Source organism: Ictidomys tridecemlineatus, chromosome 7, assembly GCF_052094955.1.
Source record: "Ictidomys tridecemlineatus isolate mIctTri1 chromosome 7, mIctTri1.hap1, whole genome shotgun sequence".
Classification (NCBI taxonomy): domain Eukaryota; kingdom Metazoa; phylum Chordata; class Mammalia; order Rodentia; family Sciuridae; genus Ictidomys; species Ictidomys tridecemlineatus.
The window spans coordinates 180,146,376-180,163,888 of record NC_135483.1 but is presented as its reverse complement, the minus strand read 5'-3'; the positions used below and the strand labels follow the sequence as shown (position 1 = coordinate 180,163,888).

Sequence of the window (17,513 nt, the reverse complement as noted above, 5' to 3'; positions counted from 1 at the left end):
CCAGGATTGTCTGTCTGGGGGGCTGGCGTCAGGGGGCCCTGCCCACAGTGGCTGTCCCTTTGCCCTGTCCCCTTCACACCCCCTGCCAAGACGAGCTTCTGACCCCCATCGCCACCAGTGGAGCCTGGGAGGAGGGAGGAGAGAGGAGGCTGGGACAGGGGGTGGAGTGGGGGAAGGAGGAGGAGGAGAGGGAGGGAGGGCTGAGGCCGGGAGGCCTGGCGATGCTGTCTGGCGGCCGCAGAGGACTCCGCTCTTCTCTTCTGCCTGCTTGGTGGGTGCCGTGAGCTCAGGGGGGCCCTCTGAAGGCGCCCGCGGGACCTGAGGGACGGGACCCACGGAAGATGACGTGGATCTGTCTGTCCTGCATGCTCTGGGTAGGTCGGGCTGCTTCAGCTCCGAGGTCCCCCCACCCTCCGCCATCCCCCAGCTGAGCGCCTGGAGGGGTGGTGTTGGGGTGCAGGCCTCCCTACAGGACGGACTGGCTTGAGCATCTGTCAGCTGCAGGACCTTCCCCCAGGGGCCTGGGTCGGATTCTCGGGGTCAGTCTATGCACTTCTCCTCCCAGCCCCCCAGCTGGGTCAGGTACTGCAAGGAGACAGAGCCAGGAGAAGCTGCTCTGGAGCCTCTCTTGCCCCCTCCTCCTACTGGGGTGAAAATTCTTCACTCCCCTCCGTGGCTCGGTGCAAGGGTCTGCGGAGCGGCCTGCGGCGGGGCTGGGGGACAGGGAACTCTCACCTAGACTATTAAATCTGGCAAAGCTGGGCTGGGGGATTCTCGGATTCCACAACTTTTATCCCTTTGAGACCCAATTTCAGCTTTGATCCTTTGCCATCCGAGTCCCCATAGCCCCCCATCCTTACCAAGGCCTCTCCACCCCAAGGGAGGGGGCAGATTTGGGAAGGTGGCGGGGGGGGGGGCAAGGGTGCCTGGGGATGGGTAGACAGTCTTGGGGGCATGTGGTGAGGGTTAAATTCTCGAGGCCAGTCGTGGGCAGAGGCTCCTGGGAAAGGGGGGAGGGGAAGCTATTACCAAAGGGGTGGGGGCAGAGGCATGCGGAGACCCCTTCCTCCCAGAGGCTCCTGAGGGCTGCCTGGGCTGGGAGAAGGCATGTGCAGGGTCAGGAGGGCCAGGAAGTCATCCCTGGCTGAGGTTCACGTCAGCTTCAGAGTGATGGCGGGTTTGGGGGAGGGGCTTCAGACCCCGGATCCAGATGTGGCCTTTCCTGCCCCTTTCCCTGTCTGGCCAGTCCTAGGAAGGCTCAGGCAAGCCCAGGGTGGGGACAGTTGTGGGAAACCAGACTTGGGCAGCCAGGTGTACTTCGTGCAGAAAGGGGAAAGGTGAAGTTTGGGTGCTTGTGGGGCTGGGTGTTCCACACAGTGGACGCAGTCGACAGCTGTGGTTGGCTGGGCAGCTGTTGACATCTGTAAAATGGGAGCCTTGGCCAAGTTCATTTCTGTGCTGAGGATGGAGGTGGGTCGCTGGGGAGCCCTGCAGCAGGAAGGACAGCAGTTAGATCTCCAGGGGTACATGCAGAAAGGGCTATATTGGCTGCTTCAGCTGGGAGGTTTGGGGAAAGCCCCAAAGATGAACTGAGGAGGCAGAGAAAGGGGATCGCAGAGCAGGAGACTCCACATCCCCATGCCTGGGGCAGTGCTTGGCATGAAGAGTGGGGAGAGGGTGCTGGTGACGAGGGCAGGTGTGACTGCTGCCTGCTTGGGTTTCTTTAAGACCAGAGGAGCCTGCATCCTCCCTGGTTTCTTTTCCTGTCCTCTTTCCTAGGGTCCCATCTTCATCCCTTCTAGCTGGGTGTACCCTCTGACCGGGGCAGGGGGGGGGCGGCGGTGGTCCACTGGTCAGAGGGAGCAGTCCTGGAACGCCAGGTTCTGGCCCCATCTCCAACTGCTCCCTTCCTCTTCCTCCCGGATGGGCCTCAGCTGAGGTGGGGTATGTTTGTGGCAGGGAGTGCAGCGGTCACCAGAGTCCCTGGCAGCTGTGCTGGGGAGGCAGCTTTTGCTTTGAGGGGCTCCTGGTGGGAGGTATGTGGATATTGATGGCCGGCAAGGCTGGGCTCAGATTCCAGTTCCACCATTTACCAGATGGGCAGTGTTGACCGGGCCTCAGTTTCCTAATCTGCAAAGTGTGTGTGTGTGTGTGTGTGTGTGTGTGTGTGTGTGTAGTACACAACTTACATGGCTGGGGAGAGGATGGAGGTAATGCATGTCAGAGGATCAGGCACGAAGGCACACAGTAGGTGCTCAATAAATGCTGGTCCTTCTCTCACTCTACAACCTCGTGCTTGGCTCAGGGTTTCCCCGTACCCCAGACACGATGGGGGAGGATCCCCCTGGGAAGGCTATGGTGGGACAGGGTCCTGCTCCTTGGCTGACTTCTGGCTGTCCAGGACTCCACCCACTTCTGGGGCCAGGAATGGCTGGATCTGTAGCCTCAGGGAAGTGGATCAAGGCATGGTCTGGAGGAGGTGGATCTTGCGCCCCGGGAATGGGGGCACGTGTGTGTATATGTGCTCACATGTCCCCCGTCTGGGGAGAGCTGCAGATGTTTCCACAAAGTAATACATCTGTAGCACATCGCTCTAACAAGCCCTAGGAATAAAAATCACTTTATTAGCTGAAGAGCAGAGCTATATATTATGCATAACTCGATTTTCTCATCAAATGCTTCCATTTGCAATTACAAAGTCAAGTATGGTTTATTTAGAAAATAATTACACGCCTATTAATTGAGGCGTTGTGGTGCAGCGCGGGTGGAGTGAGTGTCACGGGCCCTTCCTTCCACGACAAATTTGCTCTGTCCTCAGGAACTGGGAAGGGGCTCATTAGGGTGGTCCCCAAGGTAGGGGCCGGGGATCAAGTACAGCCCTGGGCCTTCCCTGAGCAAGCTGTGTGGCCTAGGGCTGGACACTTGACTCTTCTGGACCTCACAGACACTTGGACACTGTTCTCTAAGGCCACTTCCAGCTGCAGACAATGATGTGCTCTGTTTGCTAGAGCTGGTGTCCTGCCCGGTGCTGAGCACACAGTTCTGTCACAAGGGTCCTCGTGAGCCCCTTGTGTGTGGTTCCTGCCAGGTAGATCCCAGCCGGACCTTTCCTTTCTGAAGTCACTGTCTCTGCATTGGTTCATCTGTCAGGGGCTGGGAACGAGGTTAGGCTGCATGAGCCTCACCAGGGTCTGAAATAAAACCCTTCTTTTGCAAAGTTAAAAAAAAAAAAAATGACACGTGAGGCCCAGAATTGGGGAGAAATACCACACTCTCTGCGGTGTTGTGGGAAGTGCAGTGTGCTGGCTGAGAGCGCAGTGCCTGGGTTTGATCCCGGCCCCACCACTTGGTAGCTGTGGGACCCTAGCCGCGCACTGTCACATCTCTGTGCCTTGGTTTTTCTATCTATTTGTAGGTTTGTTAGGCTTTTTTTTTTCTTTGTGATTCTGGGGATCACACCCAAGGCCTCGTGATGCTCTCTGTGCTCACCACTAAGCCACGTCCTCAGCCCAGTTGCTTTCAATGAGCACCACACACGTGTGCATTAGTATCGCACGCCCACTAAGAGCTCCGTCAACGTTAGCTTTTTTCCTAGGATGGCGCATTTTCAAGGCCACCCAGCAAGTCACAGTCGAGGACTAGAACCTGCCCTGCTGCCTCCCCATCCAGGATTTTCCATGCTTGGATTATTTCAGGGCACCTAGGGGCAACGTGAATGGGATCACTGACATAACGCAAAGATCCCCAAAAGTGCAGGTCTTTTCCTGCAGTGGTCAGAGCGCAGACTCAGACACTAGACAGTGGTTGCAAATCCTGGCTCTGCTGCTGACTGCTGTGTGGTCCTAGCGAGTTGTTCAGCCTCCCTGTGCCTCTCCCGAGCACATCCTTCACTTACACCCTGTCACTTGAAGCTCACTGTAATTCTGTGAGAAAGGAAGGGAAGAATAGTCCCCGTCTAGGGTCAAGGGAAAGGGGACTGAGGGAGGGGAAACAGGGAGCCCCAGGCTACTTGGCGTTTCTGAAAAGGGGTAGGGTTTGGGGTGGGGGAGGGCATGAGAGCTCTGGGCAGAAGGGAATGCAGCCAGCAGCTCAGGGGTGGGGGCTGGAGTGGTGGAGTCACTGTGACCAAGAGACCATGCGGTCACTTGGTCATCTGAGCCCCGACCCCGACTCCCCCATGCACCTGCCCGACTTCGTCACCATAATCATGGGAGCCTACGTTCTTCAAGCAGCTTGCAGACCCTGGTCAGATGATTATGGCATGATGAGTGTCACCAAGAGGGCAGCCGAGGGGGCATCTAAAGGGGGACCTGACCTGGCTTGGAGGAAGGCGTCAGGAAAGACCTCCTTGGGAGATAAACTAGATTGAAAGGTGAGATGAGGTCTCAGAGATCCAAAGGTAGGAAGTGAAGCCGGGCACCGTGGTGCACACCTGTAATCCCAGGGGAGGAGCACGAGGTCAAAGCCAGCTTCAGCAATTTAGTGGGACCCTGAGCGACTCAGTGCGACCTGCCTCTAAATAAAATACAAAATAAGGCTGGGGCTGGGGCTTGGCGGTCGAGTGCCCCTGAGTTCAAGCCGGGTATTAAAAAAAAAAAAGATACCGAATGTAGGAAGTGAAAATCGTCAAGGACGGCTAAGACAAGGGTGAGCTGGCCAGTAGATGGCCCTTGAGGTAGAGGAGCCGGTCATGACCACAGGACATCAGGACTCCCTGAGATTGCCACCGACAGGCCACCGTGGACACAGCCGTGCTTAGTGCAGTGGCTGGGGACTTAGGACCCTGCGCAGACAGACCTGCCTTTGAGTCTTTGTTTGGTCCTGCCCTAACTGCATGAGCCAGGGCAGGTTCACCAGGCTCACGGTGGGACGTCATCAAGGGGATTAGACCAGGGCGTCCATGCCAATCCCTCCCTGTGGCGCCCGCCCCATTCACGGGCCTCGTCTCTGCACCCTCCCAGGCCAGCGGCTGATGTCACTCAGGAGGCAAAGGGGCTTAGTGTTGGGAACCACATTATGAAAGAGCAGGGTGGGGGTGGAGAGAGAAAGAGGGAGAGAGACAGAGAGACAGAGACTGCTGTGGGCAGTGCTTCTGGGGTCTAGAGTGTTGTCCAAACAGGTTTCCTGTGGGGAATTCTCACTGTCGACTTAAAGCGCACAGGCTTGAGCTCCAGGAAGTCATGTTGTGACTGACAGGTGGCTCTGTGACATGTCTGCAGGGTCCATGGGAGGACAAGAGGGGCCAGTCAAGTTGGCCTATGTAGCTGTTCCCTAGGAGGCTGATGCCGAGGGCAGGTGTCTAGACGGGACCCACAGTGGGAACCGGGGATGGGGGTGGGAGAAGTGGAACCTGTGTCCAGGGAGACTGAGCCCTGCACTGGGTATGAGAAAGTTAAGCTGATATTTAAATTGGAAGCAAAGGCGACGTCCCATGGTAAGAATTCACTACGAGGCCACAAAGGAAGGGGAACTGAAGGAAACAGGGGAAACCAAGGTGATATCCCTCCTCCAGATGTCAGCCTCAGCAGAATCGCCCAGAAACTGACAGATTCAAATGGAGGGACATTCTGTAAGACAACCATCCTGGAATCTCTAACAAACATCCATGTCATAAAAGACACAGGAAAAGCCGACCACATGTCTGGATTAAAGGGTGAAGGAGTTCCAAATGCCAGATGGAGTGCGAGACCCCAAACTCAAAAATCAAAGTGGAAACAAAGACCCAGCTCTAATGGGTCTCATTGGGTGGCAGGGGATTGGGGTATGGGCTGATAACAGGAGGGATTAATGTTGAACTTCCTAAGAGCAGTCAGTGTGGATGGGAACAGAAAGCTAGCAAAAGTGGCCACGGGTGGACAATTGAGAATCCAGGAGAAAGCCTCGGGCACCCCTCTTTCTCCAGCTTTTAAACTTTTCAAAGTAAAGCTGGGCAGGTGCTCCATGCCTGTCATCCCAGCAACTCCAGAAACGGAGGCAGGAAGATTGCAAGGTTGAGGCCAGCCTCGGCAACTTAGTGAGATCCTGTCTCAAAAAGAAAAACATAAAAATATCTGGGGATGTAGCCCAGTGGCCAAGTGCCCCTGCATTCAATCCCAAGTGTAAACAAACATACAAACAAACAAATCGGCTTTCAAAGTAAAAAAGAGAAGATGGCAGGTGGAGAGGCTGGGGAGACTCCTGACAGTGGTCAAGGGTATCTAGGGAGACCCCTGAATTCACGAGGCTTGAATTAGGTCTTAGAGGATGTCCGGCTGCTGGATGGCCAGGGAGGCAGGGAACTGTGGCAGAGGGAACAGCCTGGGCAGATGATATGAGGGCTGTGGCTGGGGGAGGTGGGGCAGGGAGTGGTTGTGGGTCTGGAGACCGGCAGGTGGGCTGGCCCCAGAGCAGGCTGCTTCTGCTGGCTCACGGGAGTGTAAGACTTTAAAAATTTTTTTTTTTTTTTGCTTAATGAATATGTAATTGACTAACTTATGTGGCATACAAGTGGATTTTTGAAAAGGATTTTTAAAAAAATATTGCCTGCTTGATGAGATCTGAGAAGATCTGACTTCCCCACCCATTTCATCCAGCTGTTAACCACACGAGCTCAGAAAGGTGAATCAACTTTTCTAAGTCACTGTTTCCCCTGGTCTAAAGTGAAATAGGACGTGAACTTCCTGTCCCACTCGACTGGGAGTACGAGATTGGCCCCGACCTACAGGGAAGTCCTGCAAGCATTTGGGGTAGTTGGGGAGGCATGGACAGTTCCTGACTGTCTGGGAAGGGCCTGGCGTGGGGGACCCAGGAGGCTGTTGCAACAACCCTAGGCAGAAATGCCCCAGATGGGGCAAAGGCGATGGGAGTCAAAAGCACTTCAGGACAATTCACAGGAGTGGATTCCCAGGCCCTGGCGCTGGTTGGCTGGGAGGTGGGAGAGGGCCGGGAGGAGTTGAGAGTGACTCAGAGTTTTCCACTCTGGGGGACCAGGAGTTGGGCAGGACATTAGCTGGCAAGGGGCTTGGAGGAGGAGGGCACTTTTGTGTTTATGTGGAGGTGAGGTGGGTGGGGGCCGGGGAGCTGGCACTTAAGATGCCCGTGGGACTCCTGGAATCTGGGCGGCCCAGCAGGCCTCCAGCCAGGGGAGAGGGGACCTCGGGGGTGGTTGGCCAGGAGCGGGGGAGGTTGAAGGGTCCTGGTCTCATTTTGTGCACCCACTCCGGGCTGCCCTGCTCACTGGCTGGCAGGCTTGTCCCCAGGCTGCTGGGCCAGGGGGAGCCTTGTCGGGGCAAAGCTGAGGAACTTTCTTGGGGGAGCCTGGGCTATCACCCCCTTTATACCGCCACCACCCCCTCCCGCTGCTCTGCCCCACGGGCCTGGGAGGAACCCACAAGCAGTTTTTCCCACCCAGGGCCAAGGACTCCCGCCAAGGCCGTCCAAGCCAGATGTGCCGCACCCCTGTGACTGGGCCGCCCTGGCAGGCAGGCTGTGCTGGAGGGAGGGAGGGAGGGACCAGGGCGTCCCGGGGACCAGGAGAGCCCCTGCTTCCCTGTGGGCCTGCCCCGCGGGTGGAGGACGCCTGGGCTGGACCCCTTGGCCTTGCTCTGCCTCTCACGGGAGGTGTGGGTGGGGACACAGGTGACTTCCTGATGTGCCCCTGAATTTCTCCAGCAGACCCAGCGCAGGCAGGGCCGAGGGCTGCAGGCAGGGCCGAGGGCTGCTTCACGCGGCTGCCTGCCACTTGTCAGGAAGGTGATGATCACTGTCACAAAAAGCCGTGGCCCTGGAACGGCACTTTGCGCTTTATGGGCTCCTTTACTTTATGGGGTTCGCTGACATCCTCTGCCTGTGCCTGCAGAGCCGGCCTGCGGAGGGGGCAGGGGCAGCCAGACGCCCCGATTCCCTCCCAGTCCACCTTTCACCATGTGGGTGTCTCTGTGCTTCTGGGTAGTGGGGCCCCTCGCCTGTTGGGCCCTCGGTGCCTCACGGAGCACATCTGCTCCCTTCTCCAGTGACAGCCCCTTCAAGTGTTGAAGACAGGAGGCTAACGCACCTCAGTGGTCTCCTCCACCATTTCTGGAGACGCTCCACCACTTGTGGTTGCCCTTTCCACAAGATCACAGGACACCTGCTTCTCAGCAGGGGCGTGGAGGTCACAGAGCTGGGGCCACTTGCTGGGAGCTGGTCTCCTCCTTCACACCAGCGTTTCACAGCCTCTTATCAGAGGCCTGAGGTCTCCTCAGACCTTTTACTCTGTCACCCTTAGCATGTCCCATCCACTGCTCCCAAGCCCTTCATCTCAAAAGGACTGTCCCATTGTGTCCCATACTGTCTAATTCAGACTGTCTGGTTCAAAGCCTCCCATTTGCATCTGGAGACTGTGAGGCCCAGAGAAGGCTGCAGAGGTTCTCAAGGCTGCACAGCACAGGAGGCAGATCTTGAGTCTCCGATCCCAGTGCACCCTGATCCAGGGACTGTCAGGGGCAGGGGTGTGCTGGGGTGTCTCTTAGGGCTGCTTAAGGGACTCAGGGTGTATCAAAAACTGTGCCTGTGCTCCACCACGGTGGGGGAGATTTTGTGAACACAGATTTTATGGGGCTGGGCAGGTGATGGGAGTCAGGGACAGGGGCGCCTGGGCATTTGCTAGCCAGTCTGGGAGCCTCTGCTTGCTGCCCATCAGCTCACTGGGCAGCAAGGCCTCCACTGCCCGCCTGTGCTTGGGAGCTGGCTTCCTTCCCTGGGCTTTGTGGGAGGGGAGATTTGGGGAACAGCTGGGACCGGGCGCTGGGCCGGACTTAGTGGGGAGAGGCAGACTTGGGGGGTGCTTCAGGTTTGAGAGAGCTCTTAGACTGAGCCCAGGCCGCTTCCCTGCACCTCCCCTGTCCCAGGCCAGGGGTTCTGCAGTTGACGTTGGCCTGGGCCCCCTCCCTGGAATGTCTGTGACGGAGATCCTGGGAAAGCTGCCAGCCTGCGCCTAGGATGGGGAGCAGGAGGTGAGGCGGCAGACTGACATGGACTTACCACCCTCCTTGTGGGGTGGGGAGCACTGAGGGAGGCCCCCCTCCCACCCCAGGCTGAGGCTCCTAGAACCCGCCGCCTGGTTCCTAGGGGCTTGCACCAGGGCCTGCTGGGCTCGGTCCCCTCCTGCTCCGTGCTTTGCCCTCTGGACCTTTATAACCTGGGTTTCCACGGCCACCCCCTCCTGCCTCCTCTCTGGGTCTCTTTGAATTTCAAAGCAGTCTTACTCTTCAGTCAGCCTGAGTGCACAGTGTCACCACCTTTTCTTTCTGAACTACTGGACAGTTAGTTGCTGACACATGGCCCCCCACCCACTCCCCACATACTTTCCTGAGTTTTCTTTAAGGACTCCTACCTAATCCCACACAGCCACCAAAATCAGGAGACTGGCATTGATGCGTTACTGTTGTCTGATCCTCAGGCTCCCTGGAAGTTGCCCCACGATGTCCTTTATGGGCATCCAAAGACTCCAGTTCAGAATGTGCCCTTGTGTCTGGTTGTCACTCGTCCAGTCTCCTCCAGCCCGGGAATCTCTGTCTGCCTTGATATTTATGACCTCACCACACTTGAAGATTCCAGGCCATTTAATTTGAAGACTGTGCCTCAGTCTGTGTTGGCCTGATGTTTCCTCCTGATTAGATTCAGGTTGTGGCTTTTTGGCAGGGATAAGGGAGAAGTGATGTTCTGCTCTGTCACCTGCTCCGAGGCCCGTGACTTCCATTTGTCCCTTCACTGGGAATGGGAACTTTGATCACTTGATGAAAGCGGAGCCTGCCAGGAAAAGTTACGCCCCCGCCCCCCCCCGCCCCCCCGTATAATTTATGACTATGAGGTGGAAAGTGCCTTAAGACTAGGTAAATATCCTATTTCTCATCAAACATCCAATCACTCATTCATTTGTTTGTACCACAATGGGCTCATTGAAGCCTTCACTATCATTATGTATTTGGATGCTCTGATCTTTGCAGATTTGGTTGTTGGCAGCTCCCGTGTCCTTTTGTCCGTCTGTCCCTCTGTGGTCCTCTGGGTCCCTCTGGGTCTCGGTGTCTTCATCTACTCATGCTCCTGTGTGCTGTCCTGTCTCTGTCTTTATCTTGGTCTTCTTTCCCCCTCGTCTGTCTCTATTACCCCCACCGCCTGGTTCTCTCTGTCTCTCTCACTCTCTCTGACTCTGTTTCTCTCTGCCTCTTTGCCTTTCTGGCTTCTGTCTTGGACTCTGTCTCATTTTATCTGATTTTCTTACTTTTTTTTATGCTCTCTTTCCCCCAGGACTCCCTTCTACAGTGAACTCCTTGCCCCTGCAGGAAAAGGCAGAGTTGGGGTAGACACTAGGGGAGTGCCTGGGGCAGGAGTCTCTCCCTGGGAATCCTCTGACCTGGGAGCTCCCCCAGCCTGGGCCTGGGCTGGGACCCCAGAGTGCGCCCGTCTATGAGGGGTTTTGCAATTCAGTGTGTTTCCTTGCATGGTTACAAAGACGGATAAAACCTGGGTGCAGTGGCGCACACCTGTGATCCAAAACACCCAGGAGGCCGAGGCAGGAGGTTCACAAGTTCAAGGCCAACCTGGGCAACTTAGCAAGGCTCTGTCTAAAAACAAAAATTTTTTAAAAGGGCTGGGGGAGCTGGACGTGGTGGCACATGCCTGTAATCCCAGTGATTTGGGAGACTGAGGCAGGAGGATCATGAGTTCAAAGCCAGCCTCAGCAACTTAGCAAGGCCCTAGGTAACTTAGCAAGATTCTTGTCTTTAAATAAAAAATAAAAAGGGCTGGGGATGTGGCTCAGTGGTAGAGCACCCCCTGGTTGTACAATCCTCAGTACAAACACAAACAAACAACAACAAAACAAAAGTCAACAAGCGCTTGAGGGGTGTGGTGCTGTGGCCCGTGGGAGGGGAGAGTGGTTAGTGGCCAAGGACTTCTGGCAAGTCAGACAGAGAGGAGGAGTCGAACCACCTGTCTTCCCTCTTCTCACGTGCTTGGCAGTGCAGTTTAAAATAGGAATTTTAACATTTTCATAGGCTGGAGCGTAGCTCAGAGGCAGAGTGCGTGCTTAGCATGCACAAGGTCCTGGGGTCAATCCCAGACTGCCCAAGAGACAAACAGACAAAATTGTGGTGCGTGTTTTCATAATGCAGAGAATAGGGAGTAAAAATAAAGATAGAAAAGGCCCCCTGCACTGGGCGTGTGGGGAGGGGCAGAGAGTGAGAGAGGGGAGGGACCCACCTGCTGGGACATGGGTGGCACATAGAGGACCATCAGCAGTGAAATGATGGGTGCCTGCTGTATCTGTAAGAGCAATACCACAGAGCATGGGCCCAGAAGTGACATGGGACAATGCGGGGGCATCTCACAGATTAGTGTTGCATGAGGGAAGCCGGACACAGAGTACGCACAGCGCCACGTCAGGAAGTCAAAACCCTGGCAAAATGGTTCTCAGCTCCAGGGAGTGCACCTCTTCCCAGAGACCTGGGAGGCTGAGGCAGGGAGATCACAAGTTGGAGGCCAGCCTCAGCAACTCACTCAGCAAGACTCTGTCTCAAAATAAAAATAAATAAATAAAAAGGACTGGGGCTTCAACACAGTGGCAGAGTGTCCCTGAGTTTGATCCCCAGTACTGCATCTCACACACACACACACACACACACACACACACACACACACACACACACACACACATATACACACACACACACACACACACACACCAAACACCACCACCAAAGACCACCATCACCAACCAAACCCCCCCAAACCAAAAAGACACGCAATGATTCTTTGGAGAGAAGTCCCAGTGAGATTTATGTAGGGGAGGCGCTGACTGGGAGGGGTCAACAGTGAGCCTTCTGGGGCTTGGCTATATGGGGTGCACATGCATCAAGTTGTATTTAGCAAAACCTTTCTGTTTTGGGGTGTTGGGGATGGAACCCAGGGCCTCCCCCACACCAGACAACCTCTGAGCCACAGCTCAGCTCAATTAAGCAGGACATTTAAACTCTTTAATTTTTATTTATTTATTATTTATTTATTTTGGGGTACCAGGGATTCAACGCAGGGGCACTCGACCACTGAGCCACACCCCCAGCCCTATTTTGTATTTTATTTAGAGACAGGGTCTCACTGAGTTGCTTATTGCTTTGCTTCTGCTGAGGCTGGCTTTGAACTTGTGATCCTCCTGCCTCGGCCTCCCAAGCTGCTGGGATTACAGGCGTGCACCACCGTGCCCAAGTTGCTCTTGCACGTTTAACTCTTGCACTACACTGTGGGAAAGCCATGCCCCAAGAATAAAGTAAATTAAAAAAATGACTGGTAAGACACAGAGGGGTCTGTGGTCCCAGGGTTCTCAGGTCTTCAGATGCTGTCTGAACCCTCACCATGGACCCCATGCAAGTCCTTGAGCCCAGGGTGAGTGTCTGGTCACCTCACACTGTTTACAGTCCCTGGGCACCTCCTCCCTCCTTCCGCCCACCAAGGGGCTCTGGCCTCCCCTCCTCCCTCCTCCTGCCTACTCCTCCTCCAGAGCCCCAGCCCCTCCCCAGGACCCCAGCCTTCACCCCAGGCTGACCCCTGTGCCTCTCCTTCCACAGCCAGAGGATCTGGAGGCCCCCAAGACCCACCACTTCAAGGTGAAGACTTTCAAGAAGGTGAAGCCCTGTGGTATCTGCCGACAGGCCATCACCCGGGAGGGCTGCACCTGCAAAGGTGAGCGGCTGGCTGACTGGAGCCTGGGGAGCGGGTCACCAGGGGAAGCCGCGGCCCAGCCCAGCTCAGACTGGAACTCTGCTGGCTCGTGTGCTTGGCTTCTGAGCGGCTGCCTGGTTCTCACTTGGGGAAGGAGGCTGGGCTCCCTGGGTGGTGGTGTGTAGGAGCGTGTGGATGGCCCGTGGCAGGTAGTGGGTGGCATGGGCGTGGCAGGTGGCTTGAGGATGAGCCGGGTAACCTTGTGCATGGTGTGAACATCTGGCTGGCACCCCGAGGCATGCAAATGGTGTGGGGAAGGGCGTGTGCGTAGCATGTAGCGTGTGGTGGTGTGCGGATGGCTCGTTGGCTGGGGTGTGGGAACCGTGGGGAGGGTGTGGGGAAGGCACCTGGAGGTCACGTGGCTGACACCTGGTGGCCACGTGGCTGACGTGTCGCATGGCCTGTGGAAGCCATGTGGGTGGTGTGTGGAAGGTGTGTGGGTGGCGTGTGGCTGGCCCTGGGAGTACTGCAAAGAAGCCAAGCCACATTCCTCCCCTTGTGGCAGCTTGGGGTGCCTTAAGAGGCCTCAGATCAGAGTCAGGGGAGGACGGGCTGGCTGCTGGGCTTTCCAGTCCCTATTCTCATATGTTCCTGGAAAGGCCGGGGTGTGGCCATCACTGCTCCAGAGAAGTTGGTGTCCTGTCCCAGATCATGGGGGAGTCACAGGAGCCCCTGCAGCAGGCTCTGGACCCATGCCACCCTCCAACCCGTGGCCCTGCCAGATGCCTTCCTCTCCTTGCCCCACATTCCATCAATCACTAGGGCCCCGAAGGCAGCTAGTCGCTGAGCTCCCCCACAGCATCCCTGGCTCGGCTGCCAGCGTCTCCCCTGGATGGCCAAGGGCAGCCACCATTTCCTGAGCACTCTCTCGAATCCAGCTCTGCACCAGCTTCCCGTGGGACTTGAAAGTATAAATCTAGCATGTCCCTGCCCTGGCTAAAGCTGGGGGGCTTCCGCTACCCTTAAGATGGAGCCCAGCCTTCCCACGATGTGGGGTCTGACAGAATCAGCCCTCCCAGCTCCCTGCCCCGCGTCCCCGCCCCCAACCGCATCCTCAAACCAGCTGCGCCCCACACAGTTCCCAAGAAGGCCACTGTGTCAACTCTGCCTGTGGGCAGGGCTCTCTCTTGCCCTGGAGTCTTGCTCATGTGGTCCTCCCCAGTGGCCTCTCTTCCTGCTGCCTCGCTCCATGCTGCAGTCCGAGCTGGGCTGGGGAGAGGATTTCTGCAGCACTTACTGAGCACCACGTACTCACCGGCCTGACCTCATCGCTGCTCACAGCCTCTGGCAGGCCCCGGTGCCATCCCCATCTTACAGATGAGGCGACTGAGGCTGGTGGTGGTCACATCTCTTGCCCAGGCTGGCAGGGTGACACTGGGCTTTTCAGGTGTCTCTGGGTGTTGGAGGCAGGATTGTGTGGCTGGAAATGTGCAATGGACTGAGCCTATAGGACTGTGTGTGTGGATGGCCTTCCAGGCCGGTCTGCCATGGGTGAAAGGCAGAGGGTTATTTATGGTCCTTAACTGAAGTCAGGCTGGGGGACACCCCGCAGGAGGTGAGGACCCACAGAACTTCTGCAATACCAAAATCAGCCACATGGTGTCGCCCTCCTCCCAAGAGGTCTGCCTGGGACTTGCTGGTGGCTTAGGGTGCCAGCCAGAGATGTGAAGAGGTGCTGCGAGGGAGGGGTTTGCATTTTGTCTAATAACAGTCCCCACCCCACCCACCTGAGGCTGCATGAGCTAGTTTCCCCTCCCCCTCCCCTCCAGCCTCTCCCTTCCCCTCACCCAGGAACTTCCAGAGCTGCTGGGAGAGGAGGCAGCTGGGGGGTAGGGCTAGAAGGAAGTCCTAGGGACACTCACTGTGTCACCTCAGGCACATCTATGGCTACAGTCTTCCTTGGCTACTCCCTACCTTGGTCCTGGGTTTCCCAGCTGACCTGGCCTGAGTGCTTGGGTTGACAGGGGATCTTGACTTATGTAAAGCTCCCAAGGTGAGCAAGAGGTGGCACCCTAATCTCACCCGGATCCCAGCCTGGCCCTGCCGGTGTGGACCAGAGAGGAGGGTGGATGGCCAAGCTTGTTTGGCAGCCCCACTGGGCACCGGTGGAGAGTGGGGGGTTGGCCAGAAAGAGGGGAGGAAGCCAGGGCTATACTCCAGAGCACCGTTAGGTGGCAGGGCTGAGCTACCAAAGGCCCAGGGGCCAGTCCCACAAAGAGGGGAGACTCCTGGCACCAGAGCCCTATGTCACCCTCTGCAGGCCTGGCCTCACGGGTGGCAAAGGAGGAAGTGAATCCACCCTCTGTGCTTTGGAACCTGGAGATTGTGGTGGCACTAGGTGAATAGATTGTTTTATCCATCACCCATCCATCCAATCACCCACCCACCCACCCATCTATCCTCTACCCAGTCATCTCACCCATCCATCCCATCATGCGCCCTCCCACCCACCCACCCATCCAGGGCCACCAGAAAGAGTTGTACAGGTTGTTCCTGGGAGGACCAGGGTAGAGGAAGCCCCAGCCCACATTCTACTCAGAGCCCAGCTCAAAGGCTTCCTGAGCACTCTGGTCTCTCTGTCCTCAAGTCTGGCCTGAGCTGGGGCCAGCATCTAGATTAGGTGACGGGTGGGGTGGGGTGCAGAATATCAGGGCCCTGAATTCACAGTCTCCACAGGGCTTTCAGCACTGAGGGAGCTTCTGCTGGGGGTGACAGGCCCTGAGGAAGCCCCTGATCCGGGAGACTGGGGCAGCCACCTGCTTCCCCCTGGAGGCCCTGTCCTGTGGCTTTTCTCCCCACACCCGCCACCCATAGTAGGGCTGGACGCTGGAGGGAGTCAGGGGACCTGGAGTCCAGCCTGGTTCTAGGAGACTCTACGACAAGCAGGGTGGACAAGGAACTGAGGTGGACAGCTGTCCAGGTGTAGCAGGTGTGCAGGCAGAGAGGCGGCAGGGACCGGGAGCCTCTGACTTGGCGGGGCCGTGGCTGTGTGTGACGGGGTTAGTAGTGAGTCTCGTCCTGCGTCTCTCAGGGGCTGGTTATGGGTTCTGTGTGTGAATAAGGGGGGATAATGCCAGGGACCACGGCTCTGAGTGAAGGATACAGAGAGGGATGAGAGGACCGTGAGGGGTGGCCTGGACACCCTGTGTGACCTGGGATGAGTCACTTGTCATGGGAGATAAGGGAGCTGGGCTCAGGATTCTCTCTGAGGCCCAGGCAGTGGAAGGGCCTGGGAAGTTTCCTTGTGGGACTCTGTGAAAGCCGGAGAGCTCTTCAGTGAACCCTGCTACGTCACCCCTCCAGGCACCTGTGTGGCCACCTGACGCTCATAAGCAGAGCTGTCCCCTGGACCCGTACTGTGCCAGATGCTGGTGCCAAGAGCCAGCCACTGGCCATGGAAGACAGACACACAGCCCGTCCCAGGCTGTGGTGTCAGGCTGACCCAGTGTGCAGCAGGAAGGGTGGGCTGGCTCCTGAGGGCCGTGTGGGAGCTGCTTGGTCCAAACTGGCTTCCCACCAGGCCTCGGGGAGGGGCTCCAGGGGCCGGAGAACACGGGAGACCTCAGCGGGGGGCTGAGGGACTCAGAGCCTGGTTCAAAATCCTAGTTTCCCTCTAGGCTGAAACCCAGGGAAAGGACCGAAAGGCCGGCTCGGGAGCCCAAGGGCTGCCGTCTGGGCCTGGTCTGGGGCCCAGGCTTGGGCCACTTCCTTTCTCAGTGTAGAAGGGGGGCAGTCACCTGACGCTTCCTTAAAGCAGGACACACCTGGGAAGACAACAGCTCCAGCCCACCCAGAGGATGGATTGGGGGGACCCTGGTCCTGGGAGCTCCTCTCCCTGTGTCACCGAGGATCCCCAACTCCCACCTTCTGTCTGAGGACCTTCGTGGAGCCACCAGAGGCTCCCGATAGGATGGAAAGCCCCGGGTCACTTTTTCTCTTTCTTTGTTTGGACACTACTCATTTTTATCTATTTTCCCCCATGTTTTCATCAGTGCATGATAATTGTATAATTATCCCACACATCAGTGGAATTCGTTGTCACATATTCATCCACGTAACAATGCATTTGGTCACTGCCGGCCCCAGTGAAGACCTGGGTTGCTGGTCCTGGCTTCCCACTGTCCGGCTGGGTGACCTTGGGAGAGCTGCTTACCTCCCCGGGAACCGATTTCCCCCTTTTCTTTAAAATGAAGGGGCTGGAATAGACCAGAGGATCTAAACTGCATTCCAAAGGAGCCGTCAGGTGCTTGGGGGTACTCTAGGGGCCCTAGAGGTGAGGAAAGGGGAGGCTTGATCAGGGCTCTGGAATCCCTGCCCCTTTGAACCAGAAAAGCTCTTGTTTGAGGAGTTAAATATAGGAGTAGGTGGGACGATGTGACAGTCTTTCACAGGGCTTAGAAGAAGGCTCTGGATTCCATCCCAGCTCTGGCCCTATTAGTGAGACCTTGGGCAGACTGCTTCCTTGCTTGGAGCCTGTTGACTCACTTTTAAAATGGGAGAAATAGCAATATCCCCCTCCTGGTGTGACTGCAGAGGTTAAATGAGATACTACGCAGAGTGCTCAGATCAGAGCCCAGTCCCTGGGATTAACAGATCCATTCCATCCTAACCAGCGTCACTCGGATTCCAAACCGTCTGCATGAACAGTTTAGCTTTAAAATGAAACAGAAAACCACTGGGCGGGATGATCTCGAAGGTTTCTTTGTTCCTACTTTGGAACCACACGGTGCCCCCTGACTACCCCTCCCCTGACTACCCCGAGACACCTTGTATTAGTC

At 56.6% G+C, this 17,513-nt stretch overlaps 1 protein-coding gene across 7 annotated transcripts in view; it reads left to right on the top strand.

Moving 5' to 3' along the window:
• Positions 1-17,513, top strand: part of Tns1 (tensin 1) — a 208,781-nt gene that overhangs the window by 29,881 nt on the left and 161,387 nt on the right. For 6 of the 7 annotated variants that reach the window (XM_078017987.1, XM_005330452.5, XM_040267778.2 and 3 more), the window contains exon 2: positions 12,582-12,696. In XM_078017987.1, coding sequence (XP_077874113.1) covers positions 12,582-12,696 — 115 coding nt within the window. Of the gene's footprint in view, positions 1-326; positions 375-12,581; positions 12,697-17,513 lie in introns of those variants that run through there. The other variant, XM_040267780.2, reaches the window with a different exon arrangement.